General features: G+C 39.8%; 1 protein-coding gene across 1 annotated transcript; it reads left to right on the forward strand.

Moving 5' to 3' along the window:
* Positions 1-7,676: 7,676 nt before the first annotated feature.
* SARC_06293 (hypothetical protein) lies at positions 7,677-8,766 on the forward strand. The gene has a single exon (XM_014299815.1). It carries the CDS (start codon positions 7,749-7,751, stop codon positions 7,941-7,943), a length of 195 nt encoding a protein of 64 aa, XP_014155290.1. The 5' UTR covers positions 7,677-7,748; the 3' UTR covers positions 7,944-8,766.
* Positions 8,767-14,315: the final 5,549 nt, after the last annotated feature.

The raw sequence follows: 14,315 nt of genomic DNA on the forward strand, positions 1-14,315 counted from the left end.
TTGACTGGCAAATTTGCATGCAGAGACCCAGTAGGTGTCGGTGGTTAAACACCAATAGCTCTACCCAATTTTCTAAGACTGTGCTTCATTCTATCGCCCTCTCTGGCTGCTTTGCCTTATCTACACAACCGTGTAGAATAGGTTGATTGCGAAAGAACTGCGATCGCGGAGACGCAAGAATTACACTAGCATATGCGATCTAAGATGGCCAAATAGTTCAAGAGTAGCAGTGTCGAGGTTTTATCATCAGTACAAGGCTCAAGCCCTCTGCATAGCTTCAAGTTCATAAAGCTTATACGTGCGGACACAGTCGCACTTAGATATTAATTAATAGTGCCAGTAGATGTATTACAACCATTCGAACGGTGTGTGCTCGGCTATGCAAAATTTGCATAAGAATCGATTGACCCATGAGCACCATATTGTATGATATTAAACGTTATAATGATAAATACACCTGGTGCTTCTGTCAGATTTCAGGCACTATTATAAATAAATAAAACTCGGTTGTATGATAATTGATAATTATACAGTATCAATTTTCGATATTAAATATTCTAATCATCAATTCTCAATATAAAGTACTAATTCTCTGAAGACTCCATTGTGCCAATACAACATTAGACCTATATATCATAACAAGATACATAAATTGAGAAAGGGTTTTGGAATCACCCATTGTATGAAGCTCATACACATGTGGTGCATGCAGGGCAGTTTCTTTCTGAGTTTTTTTCTCTCTGAGAGCTTCAATACTCAGCAGTGTATATCCTGTGCCAGGTTGTATTGATTGGTATGCTAACTATTACTGTGACTCATACACAGACCAATACTTCTGTTGGTTGTCACAAGTATTTACCTGGGCGTGATTTTGTTGGAATTCGAGTTCTTGCAATGTGTAGATCGGGGTGAGCACAGCAACAACTACGTATCCTGTATCCCAAATTGGATGGCGGAACGCTAAAAAAGACAATAGACCTGATGCCAAATCAGTTATTATGTAAATATAATATTAATAAATATATTCAATTTTCAGAAGGCTACGTTTGAATATTTTAATAAAAGATGATGCCTTTTGTTTCAGTTCAATTTTCAAAATGCTATGCATTTTATTTAAAACATTATTTATCACCGAAAGCGTAGCTGTAGAGTCCCTATTTCATTTATTGAACTTAAGATCTGTCTGGAACGCTTTTTCCCCAATTGGAGGCCCACAAGAGGCCCCCGAGGGATCCTAAATGGAATTTTGTTTCAAAAAATAGAGCATACTTCAATGGGGTCCGTCCCGTTTGTGACTGAACAACAGTGCGTATTTATTTATGAGTGTGTTGCGTACAAGTGAGGGAGAAAGCGCGAGTTCTTAGCTAACCTTTTTGAAGAAACGTTTTTGGTCTCCGCGGCGCCCTAGCCGTGTTTTAAGCCTCAGGCTTACGTCTTACATATGTATCATTGTACCGCCAAAATATAATAAAATATGTATTCTGCTTCACATCAGAACCAGTTTGCCAATCAGAATTATTTAATTCAAATCGGTAGTGACTGTAGCACATCAGTCCCTAGTAGAAGTAGCACGTCTAAGCACAGTATTTTAAAAGTTTATTTCAAAAACATGACATGATTGATTTCCATTGGCCTAGATGAATGCAATCTTTTGCTAAAAATTCAATCACGGAACCGGCAAACCAAGCCAAATTCAAATGGTTCGCGTTCATAAGCTCATAGTTTCCAAATTATGTGTCGTGCGTAAAGCACTAAAGCATGGGCATTCAGTTATGTGTCGTGCGTACTATGCTATATAAACAGGCTTATATCGAGTTACTTAATATCAGAACACCAAATACATTACCAATTAATCTCCGAGGCCCTCAATTCCTAATACAATATGGGTTCATGTTTCAGCGCGATAGGCAACTGCTTCAAAGGCCTCTGGAATGGCATTGTTCACGTCTTCGAGATCATCGTGAACTTCTTCGCTAGTGTATTTGGTGCTATCTTCAACTGCTTTGGTGCGGTGTTTGGTGCCATATTCACTGGTCTAAAGAGGTTTTTGGATTGTCTAATGTGTAAGTAATTTGGCCGGAAATACTTTGACAAATCGTACACTATGTACCGAGAAATCTCTGGCTGCTTCCTGAGGTCATCGTCGATCAAAGATGTTATGGTGCGGAAATGTTACAATAAAGCATCTGCTTTGATCTTATCCGGAGGCATACCAACGGCTCAGGACCATCGACGACTTACAGTAGAAATTTCCTTTGAGATGACAATTGTTGACGTGCAATTGTCTTTGGTGCATTGGTTCTAGTAACAATCGCCTCTTTTCACACGCGAAGCTGGAGTTCCTGGCCAGAATTTGTGACTAAGCTAATTGCGACTATCATGTCCATCGAAGCGGTACAGTAAGCTCGGCTCCCTCGTATCTTACTCCAACTCACTTGACAACTAGACAACATATGAACTTTGCAATAAAGATATTTAATTCTATATATTGTTCTGTTATTTTTTTCGTGTTTGACTCTTTTAGTCTAATATTTTTAGCTGTTCAATAGGTTGTCCATTTTAACAAGAAGCTTCATCTGCAACACTCGTTGTGGCGTGTGTATTTCCCTTGCCTTCAATGCTATTTCCCCGTGCTACTTACACGAATTTAACAAATATTCGACTAAGCGCAAACTCGCCACAAGTCTAAATATTCAAATTTATACGGTATGCACCTTCTCTGTAGTTCAGATACACCTTAACACCTAGACGCCTCTACAATGTCAGCCAGCGCAATTTCAAATCACTTTTCAAAAGAGTAGACATAAAGCCTTATCATCAAGGTTGCCCTCCAGCAGTGTAAAATCTTGCACAACTTAAATCAACTAATTAAATTTGTGGATTGCTAGCTTCATGCACGGTTTGAAAAAAAATTATACAGGCGCAAAACAATCTTTTAAAAAATAAATATAAAGCTTTCATGTGAGTGTTCATCATCTATACAGCTTATAATTTTTATATTTCCGGTACACTTTCGATATTTATATAAAGTGGAGAATTCAAATACATGCAACTGTAAGATAAGAACAATTGAGTGTTGGGATACGGCAGTACCAAATTGTGTCATTTTACTATAGTACTTAGAATGTGAAGTGCGAAAGGTTTCCTATCAGGTAGTAGTACTACTATACTTCTCTGAAAGTCTTAGTTGGAACAGAAGCCCGGACCCGTTAGGTACTCTAAGAAACCGGTAAAACCGGTATATATTCCGAAAGGCGAGCGTCGTTGCGCATTCTATTGTTAATAATCACAGATATGGCATCGCATAACAAATATTGAAGCTACACTCAATTCGCACACTATAAGTCATAAAGTCCGCCACAAATCAAATACAAATGTCGAACCACCTTCAGGATTACAGATAAACCGCTGACTTTTGAGCTAAACAATGGCACAATACATAAACTTTGTCCATACGTATTTTGACCTCATATGCTCTCCATTTTTTAAATATGGTCATGTGTATAGAAACACCGTACCAACTGATCTGACAGTGGAGATGCAGTGATACACTCGCACAGACAACGCACACAGAAGATATAGTGACGAATATCCCATTGCACTGAAGCATTAGCAATTTGGCAAACCTGCTGCAGCGGCGCAGCCTACGCCCTACGGCCCTCCGCCGATGTAGTCCATATACACATGATACATATTTCACTTTTTTTATTTCCTGGGCTTATATTATTTTACGACAATATCGTTTACTATTGTGATTTTTGTTTCATGACGTTGTTTATTATTTCTGTCTTTTGTTTAAAAAAAAAAGACAGACAGTAAATGGCGCATTTAGTAAAAATTGTCGAGACTGCTTCACTCTGGAATGACTGTTTACAACAGTGTCGCGAACTGTGTCAGTAATGAGTACAAGTAGTGTTCTATATTCTATTCACTATTTGTTGTCGCTTTGTCTTTCGGGGAATATCGTCTTTTCTAAAACTACTGTAAATATAGTAGTAGAGCACTAAAGGGCAGTCATGCCGAATCAGTATAATATATCAGACAGTCATCAGACTCCTCATCCCAGGCCTCCGACTCCCACGTGAGAGTCGAGACTCTCAGGCTGTATTTTTTTGTTTTTTAAAAATATATCATCATAATTCAATTTCATACCAGTTCTCTTTTTTAAAATTCTAGATATACTTCTACAGTTTTACTCGCGGAGCATCCAAACTTTGTACTTTTGTGTGTAGCTGTAAGCTGAGTGCTGACCGAGACTCCGGGAGGGTGAGCCGCTGACCCGCTGTACTGCGCTCCGGCTGTAGTAGAAAGAGAAGCTTGTACACACTTTTACGTCAGAATTTGCAAGACTTCCCATTGGTACATCACTTTCTGATTACAAATAAATTTTAAAACTTTTATTTGGGACAAATCAAATATCGAATTTTGAAAATCTGCACTCGAAACGTTGTCCTATCGTTGTAAAAATTGGGCAATGAAACTAGTGATAGCCAATCAGAATTCACAAGTGGGTGAACACGCCGCCCAAGTGCTTATGAACACTTGCGATGCCTGCATATGCATAATATATTTTCCGCCTCAAACTGGTAATGCAACACCTGCATTTGTAGCCACTGTTATAGAGTCTGAAGTTGTTCACTTTACACGTAACGATTTTATACATCCTCGATGAAATAAGAAGTTTTAAACAATAACAAACTGAAGTATTTATTATGTATACGTGTGCATTGTTGTACGTTGTTATTAGCATATGAACAATTGATCTGTATATGTGTGTGTTTGTTTTGTTTTAATTATATCGATATGCATTGTGTTTAGTTGTGATATATGTGTAGTGTGTGTGTTTCTCTTTGACCTCTTGTCTCTATATTAACTCATAATTAATTATATGTATACGTGTGCATGCATGAACTTAATTTTGAATGTAATATTATTCGATCTGTACATGTGTGTATTTTATTGTATTTCTTCGATATGTACCGTGCTTATTTGTAATATGTGTGTAATGTGTGTTTTTCTCTTTGCTCTTCTGCAAATATAATAATTTGTCTTGGCCCTCTTGTCTCTATGTTAGCTTATATACTCATTTATATGTATACATGTGCATGCATGAACTTCATTGTAAAAATGTATTATTTGATCTGTACATTTATATGTTTTATTATATTTCATCGCTATATATTATGTTTATTTGTGATATTTGTGTAGCGTGTGTGTTTCTCTTCGCTCACTTGTCTCTATATTAGCTCATAAATATTTAGATGTATATATCTGCATGCATGAACCTAAATATATATACATAATTAACAAACTATCGGCCACGTCCCATGGCGGCATGGCCATGGGACGTTCACCATTCACGCAACTATTCAAATTTCCAAAACTTTATTTCATAGCCTCCTGAAAATTGAACAAGAAAGCTGTTTGTTTATTATTTGTTTTATAAATTAATATTTTTATAGCGCATACTGACAACTGACACTGTGGCTGGTGTATTGCGCGCAAACAACAGGACAAAATTCTGACACCGCCCTGACCTGAAAAAGCACCTATCGCTTGTGCAGCCGGTACCAATCGGTTATAAAAGTTACAATTTAAAAACTTAAACTGATTGAGAAATAAAAGTTTTAGCGTAAAATTTTTTGTTAGTCGTGGACTCATGGTCCACTCGCGCTAACTGATACTGACTGTAACTGTACTGTATACTGTGTATAGTGTATAGATTGTAGAACGGAGAAGAACTGTAGAGTTGAGTAGACTGTAGATCAAGTAGACGGTTTATTTTATTTTGTTTTTTAAATAATATAAGTTGTATGAGATATTCATTATCCCATAGAATCGATACTCTCGAGTCTCGGCTCTGACTCCAATAGTCTTTCTTTATTCGTAGAAAGATATTGATGGTTCTATATTCTATAATCTATTGAGACTATAGGTTCACAACTTGTCAACTTCACACTTCACACTCATCACTCATCAGTGAATACTGACTTTACTGATACTATTGAATCTAAAATATTATGCTATTATTCTCTCTTTTTTTATCAATAATAATAATAATAATATACTCATATATGTACTGATCACTATCAGGGATGGCAGCAAGAAAATGAAATATATATATGTACATAAATACATAATATTTATAAATTGCGACCCTGTATTTTAGCACATGATCCTGTAGTCCTGCAGTGACCTGTACTGTATTTTACAAATAAAAAGTCTGTCATTCAGCCAATTATTGATCGTTTTGGCTGAAATTAAGACATGATTGGCATCGCATCCCAAACATTGCAATATGAATCAAAAAAGAATAAAATCCTACTTCCAAATACAATATTTGGATTCATTGAGATATGTCTGGAAATTGAATTTTTGAACAAAAATTTGAAAAGTAAATTTGGAAAATTTTCGCACGAGCTACATAAGAACAAAATCCAATTCACCCATGAGCGACGACTGACGAGTACCCATCCAACGCTGACAGGTTTTGTTACTTTTGTAGGCTGTAGCCAGTAGCTAGCACTAGAGCCAGTAGTCACCTTCCCACCATAGATTTTTACAGTCGGTGCAGTGAATGCACTGCTGCTGTCAGCCAGTGAGTGACTCAGCGGCAGCCGTCAGCCCTAATTGCTTTCTATTTTTTTAAAAGATACAGCACAAAAATAGTAGACATAACAGTTTTTTTTCTTAATTTAACAGTTAGTTCTCAACACTCTAGCCTAAATAAAATAAATGTTTTACTCTCTACTCCCATTAGCAGTCGGGGGGAAGTTCAAAGTTGACTGAAGAAGTTGAAAACAATAACAAGCCTCAGTAGCCTACTCACCATCAACTCTGAGAGTAGGTCATGAAATACGAAGTCATGAACTCCTATTTCGAAAATTAATTTGAAAAATACCAGGGTTTTTTTATCTCTCTTCCTTTTGACATATGCGTCATGGCGTGTGGAGGACTCGAGGAGTTACTTATAAGAGTTAGGACATAAGGAGTGAGTCAGGACTCCGGGGAGTGTAGACTGTGGAACTGTGAAGTGTGGACTGTAGTCTATGGAGTGTGGACTGTAGAGTGTAGACTGTAGAGTTTATACTGTGGAGTTTTCACTGGAGTGGACTGTGGGCCGTGGGGCTGACGGCTGACAGTGAGTGACAGTGCTGTGGGCCTGTGGCCTGTGGCCTGTGGAAACAATATTCGTTGTTTTTTTTTTGTTGATATTGTTTTAAATTATGAATATATTCTCTTTTTATCGCAATTATTCCCGGGGTTCGGTTTACTTCATTGCGCCACGCGGGCCAACTTCCCACGCCCTACGACGAAGTCACGAAGTACGAACAACGTATTCTTTTTTGGAACACCAAAAATAATCTACTAGAAATATGCAGAATTATCAAATATGCGGCTATTATTCACTCTATGTTTTTTTCTGAACAAACCAAAAAATATATTTGTTCAGTAGGTCTCTCTTCTTGAGAGACTTGACTATTAATAAATTCGTAAAGTTGTAGTCCCCCATAGTAAATGCGCACCAGAAGTAGAATTTGTTTTTAGAAAATTTATACGAAGATTCACTCCGCACGTTCTCGGCTGCTGGCTCACACAGGGGTAAGGGATTAGTGGGGTATGGAAAATGGACGGAGTATATATGTGCCGTTCGAAACGGATATAGTTTCATTTTTAATACTTCACAGTGAATAATCACAAATATACTTACATAATATCAACCAAGATAAAATCAAACTAAGATAAAAATGGTGGCCATCAACAGAAGCAACGCCGGAAGCGTCTCTGCCCAGTACCACGTTACCTTTGGATCAGAAAATGTCCAGGAATTTAACAGATGGGAGCCTGCACACGTCTGCAATGCCCATCCAACCTTGAAGATGAAGAAAGCCAAGTATCCCCCGGCTATCAGAGCGCGCAGAGGTGCTGGACAACGTCTATAAGCAACAATCTGGTACGTGTGTATGCTTAAAGCGCATGCGTGTAGTCTCCGAATGGATACATAGCTGACTATTGGATATAGGAGTTATCTTTTGAGGAGAGTCTCAAGGCAATAAAAGAAGTAAATGCAGCTGACTAGCGCAGATCAGCTGCACATCGACACTGGTTAATGCATTACATAGTAAATAGGGCTGGCTAAAACCGAATAAACTACATACAATACGATCTCTGAAGCCTTTTACTTATAGAGGCTCCCGACTAAACCACTCTGTGCAATGGCAGTCGGGAAATGTAGTGGCTTCGCTATGCGGTTCATTTACGTCTTTTCTTCCAAATTTATTCCACCGCCTTGTTCATCATTCGCTTTTAGAACGATAGGCACATCAACTCGGGTTGCGCTAAAATTAGCCAGTAAATATCCTTTAAGACTATGAATCCGCAAGTTATTAAAATGATAATAACGCACATGGTCAGTGACGTTAATTATGGCACGTGTGAGTAGCACGAAGCATCACTTGCTTCTCAGTTTGTGGACAATGCCATCCATCCGCTGAATAACGAGTAAAGATTGATTGTGCTCAATTATCTCCTGTATTTCGCTCTATAAAACATAGTCGACGAGATGTTTCCATGCATTGTAGGTCCATGCATGCATCAAAGCGATTGGAACAAAGTCCCCGCCACAAGTATATGCGCGGGGTGTGTTGCGTATCCGTCTGCGAGTGTATGTAAATATAGATTCGGGCACTTTTTGGCGCATATTTTCACACCACAGTGTAGCTCAGGATGGACCATTAATTATTTTCTAGTAACTATCAAATCTAGGGGATACAAAAAAAATACAGGATGGTATCTTTTTTTGATTAGATAAGTATACTCCTCTGCTGTTATAAATATCCTGTAAATAGGCTGAAGATTGTCTGGTATACACAAGGTAGAGTATGACAGAGCCTGGAGCTACAATTGACTCTAGGCTATTTTATCATAATCATGAGAATGTACATTAGGATCCCTTGGGTCTCTCCTCCCTCTCTATGAGAAAGGCATTCGGAAAGAGGAGATAGTTCTATCTGTTAATAGATTTTTGTGTAGCTTAATAAAGGGACCGTGGTGGGATGATAGGAGGTCTACAGCAGGGATGGAAAGACAGGACTTTTGAAGGAACTCCTCTAGTATTAGTATATATATATATATATATATATATACATATATATATATATATATATATATATATATATATATATATATATATATATATATATATATATATATATATATATATATATATATATATATATATATATATATATATATATATATATATATACTACACAATTGAACACAGATTCCCCACATATATCTCAGAACCTCTTTAAAAAGAACTGGGTCTAAATTTCCGACACAAGATTTCAATGGAAACGTATCTTTTTGACCCGCTTTAAAGGGAAAGAAGTAAATATACCACAACGGACGTCAGACTAGTACCATGACAGTCTATCCTAAAGAATACCTAGGCCCTAGCTAAATAAACACACTCGTGGAGATAAGACCTCGAAAGGCTCGAATCCTCGATATACCTTGAGTAGTCGGGTGTCCTTGTCCTACTACAGCATATTTTAGAGAAAACGACTTCAATCAATATTAGGCGTCATACTCAGCATTCTGAAAATTGAAATAATGATAATAATTTCCTCAACATGTGTCTAATTTTCAGAAGGCAACAAGCATATCCTCGTGTTATTTCTATTTTGAAGTATCGGTTACCATGGGTACTCGCTACTACTCAGCAAACACGCCCTCGGGCCTATACTTTACAGTTTACAGTCCTACTGCTCTACAGCCGCCTACAGCCTACGTAGGCGGTAGGCTACAGGTCAGGGGCCATGAAGTGCCAAGTGCCAACCTGAACTATGAACCCTATTTTTTTCTTTAAAAAAACCAACTGTCACCCACTCACCCACTCAGGCCTACAGTGCCCAGTGCCCCAGTTGCCAGTGCCCTACACTCCTACAGGCTACAGGCCTACAGACTGGCAATTTGGCCTCGCCAACTTGCTCTTAGAATATACTTTTTTAGTCTCTCAAGAGAGTAGAGAGAGAATATCGGCCTCTTGGGGCTTCTACAGACTGGCTACAGGTTAAAAAATAAAAATATACTTTCTTGGCAATAGGCTAATTTTAAAGACTTCTACTATATAAAAAAATGGATACATAGATAATAAAACTATTTTTTAATAGTCAAATATATATATCAGAGAGGTCAGGGGTCAGCAACCGGGCAGGCTATGCAGGCGGTAGGCCGGTAGGGCAGTGAGCCAGCCATCTTGAGGCCCGAGTCCTGAGCCGCTGCCCGCCTGACCGACTGTACGGGCTGAGGCCTGAGGGCTGAGGCCTGAGGGCTGAGGCCTGAGGGCTGAGGGCTCTGGGCCTGAAGTGAACTACACACAGTGAACTTCGTCTGAATCGACAGGTCACTACCAATCATAATTCACCAAGAGCACTGCAGCAGGCCTAGGGCCCCAACCCCCAGGGCCCAGGCCACCCAGATCAAGCACTCTGTAAGTCTGGACTCTGGAGCTGGAGTCTGGACTCTGGACTCTGGACTCTGGAGAGTGGAGATTGGGCCTCGGCCCTCTCTCTGCCCCAGTCTCAGGCTGGTCTCTCACACTTAGTCTGCCGTCTCTGGACTCTCTATGGGTACATCGACTGTAGAGTGTAGAGTGTAGACTGTAGACTGTAGAATTAGACTGTAGTAGACAGTGTAGAGTACTACTCTCTCTACTCTAGAGTAGAGTGAGAGAGTGCAGACTGCAGTGGTGAGTCCCTCAGACTTGTGACTTGTGACTTGTGAGTGGTGAGTGGTGACTGACTGACTGGGGTAATTGCCTGATTGGTGAATGATGATATGATAGAATTTATAAAGTCATAGATCATTGGTCATAGTGCTTTTATCTATTTTGTTTTCTCCTTGTGTGTATGTACATAGAGCAACAATTTCTAGAGATTTTTAGTAATAATAGTTGTCACTACTAGAATCGGTACTCTACTCTTCAATTTTTATTTTTAAAAATATACAAAATATTATTGATGTAAGACCCAGCCAGGCTAGTACCGAACTGTGACCCTTATCGGTCATCAAGATGTGATAAAATGAACCGCTGTCAATCGCCACAGCCCCAGCCCTCGTGGGCTGTAATGCCCGTGCCCCAGTCCGAGGCCGGGCCCTAGTATATGGCCAAAGTCCCTGATGTTCTGAGTCCCCTTTTGCTACGTAAAGTGGACACTTAACATCAGTATAATAAACCTGACCTACGACACCTTGTCCGATAAGTTCGCCTAGTCTTACAATTATACTGATGTTGTGTCCACTTTACGTAGCCAAAAAATGGAGTTCGTGAGGCGCTGCAGGGAAGCACCCGGCAACGTCAAAGAGCATGAGGGGTCGAGGCCTTGGCAACACGTCACACGCCTCAACAAAATCCCAGAACCGCTCCGTGCATTCAAGAACAAGTGCAATCGCCTGGCGTATGACGACAAAAACTAACTTTATATAAGGGGTGGAGGTCGACATCCGCTGAAGCCGGGTGTAACCCCCCCCCCCCCCCCCCACCCTCCTGGTATACAGAGACAGAAGAATCCCCAGCTTGTCGTCTGGGAAGCAGAGATATGTACTGCTAACCATAAGCGGGGCCTTATTGAGCCCAGCGACAACTTCAGTACAATCCTCTCCTCTGCTGTTCTAGCGCGTAGGAGCCCTTGCGTAGAACCGAAATAGGCCAACTACATCCGCTATCTTCCCGACTACACCGTCGCCAGCGAGAACTTCGATATCTACCCCTACCCGATGGCGACGAAAGAAGAATGCCTGGGCCACCTTCGCAGTGCCGATATCAGGTCCTGTGTAGACATCGCCTGCAGTCTCAACCAGTAAAAGTATATTAAACGATCAAGGGGCTACTTAACCTGGATTACATCAGGAAGACAGATCTGGCAGCCCATCGTTGGTGTCTTCGGGGCCAAGGTGATGACTTTCACCCTCCAGCAGGTCCTCGACCACTTATTTCGGGACATGCGCCAGCAACTCAATCACTATGTAGATGATGGCGGTATGAGGGACTCAAGTCCCACCTCCGATGCTCACCACTAGATCGCCATGGACACATACACCGACATTGCCTGGCGGCATAACATCCGCCTGCGGTTCTCAAAACCCGCCTCCGGTCAACTAAAATATCAAGATCAAATGAAATAACACATTGGATTTTAATTGTATTTAAAATATTCCGCATGTCGTTATGGAAAACCATACCCGGCGCAAAGTACGTGAGCATGGGCAAGTGGTCAGCCCACGCGTTTAAGTCATGGTGATTAGCCGTGATAACCATCTTGTCCTTGTGAAGGTCGAAAGCTAGGTACATAGTCTCTTGGTCAGTGACATGGTATCGCCGTTGTGCAGGGTTAAACTTGGAGCTGCGGTACGAGGCAGGCCAAAGGCGATCCACATTATTAATAATGTATCAATGGATGCGGGGGTTGCATAGTGGTTTGTCTGTGGGTATTGAAACGATGGAGCGTCTCTCTATACGTGAGGTATATGGAGGTGTCGACGTGGTGCTTCTTATGGGGTGGACATTCGGTCTACCTCCGCCATATCCCAGGTAAGTTTAACTATTGTGCCGACATGCCGTCCCGAGGGCCACATGCCCTGGACTAACTCTTAGACTTTGTCCAGAAGCGAGTAAATTGGGCTACCCTCCTCCACCAGCCCCCACCGCTCGTGGTCGCATCCCTTTCAGGGGCACGAGCGGCCTACACTGTAAACTTCGATGGATATTTCTATGTTTTAAACTATGTTATATAAATTAAGATACAATTTAAGTCAGTTAAGATTTAGCAGTGGCAACTTGTGTGGGAATGATCGGGACTGCCTCTTGGTAAGAGCCTTAATATCCTCGATCACACAGGACGTATCTCTAGCTGTTCTTTATTGAATAATTTTCACTAGAAGTACTAAGTGTTCAAGACCACATGTCTAATTTGTAGATAGACAAAAGGAGGTAAGTCAAGTTAATAAAGTAGCTAATATAAATAAAGTTCCATCTGAAGAAAAGTTAAAAAAAAGAAAAAGACTGATTAAATTTTGGAGATTGGCGGGAAGACCAAAACCTGTAAGTAGCAGTTCAGAGATTATGAAATTTAGTTTATAGTATTCTACATCTACTATCGTCTCAAATAGGTCCAAGTAAATGAGTCATACCAAATAAGCGCCATCAAAGTGAATTTAGAACACTTTGGAAATATTGGAAAAAGAACTTGTATTGAGTTATTTTAAATATAAATGAAAACCAGTTTGTTTTCTCATTTGATCTTGATATTTTAGACTGACCGGAGGCCGTATTTCTACATAGCCCCCAGTGGCTTTTAGGACTACGGACGTATGTGAAGGTACGATCTAGTTCGTAAAGCGAAAACCAAAGTAAAATGATTTCGGTCATGGCTTATCGAGTAAGTATGTGCCTGTATGTACGAGTTCAAGATTTACGTTGTACTCTATGTCGTTTAGTATTTGGTCCAGGAACCATTTCCGATGTAGGCGCCTTACGTTTGTTGCTTGGTAAGGTAATAGCCAAAGGCTGTTCTTCATTACTAGGTAAGTTTGAACAATTTTCTGCACTGTTGGTAAGCAGATCAGAAAGCTTTGTCACATAGGAGGTAGGTGGCAAATAGGTAATTTCATATTCATCTGGGTTTGTAGAGTAAGATTTGGTCTATCAAGGCGATACTTAACACCTTAGATAAATATACGCGTAGGTAAATTATAAGTATCGTGATAATTTCAAAGTAAATAAACGAAATGAGACTATTAGTAAAGTTAGGTATGCCTCGTGAAAATAGCAATACTCTGAGCGATTGTGAGGCTGAGACATTGCCTATCCTCTCAGTACTGTTTTCGCCGAAGGGATTCTATTTAGTGTTTCGTTGTCGCTCTATTAGAAACTATGGTATGTTTCGTTGGGGCAAATCCGAGAGACTCATAAAATACTACCTTTAGAAAAAATTAAAATTAAAATATTAAAATACTCTTGATGTCCTTAGTTATTGTCTTAACCAATAACTTGGCACTTATCAAGAATTACCGACTTAGCCTTCATCAGACTGGCACATCTGGTTGGCTGATCGGAGGATCAACTAGGTAACGTTAATAGTCCCTATAAACCTATATTCGGTTGAGCCATCTCGCTCGGAAGTATTCAGATAGAAATAAAGTTGAAAAGTAAATATAGTTCTATTAATAGAACTAGACCAACTCTTATGTTTTGTATTTTACTGAGGCCTTTTAATGGCCTTGTCCAAATATCTGATTTGTAAAATGGA

Source organism: Sphaeroforma arctica, assembly GCF_001186125.1.
Source record: "Sphaeroforma arctica JP610 unplaced genomic scaffold supercont1.442, whole genome shotgun sequence".
Taxonomy (NCBI): Eukaryota; class Ichthyosporea; order Ichthyophonida; genus Sphaeroforma; species Sphaeroforma arctica.

Bases quoted from the DNA above. Each gene is read 5' to 3' on its own strand.
- SARC_06293 (XM_014299815.1), top strand. From the start codon at position 7,749: ATGGTGGCCATCAACAGAAGCAACGCCGGAAGCGTCTCTGCCCAGTAC.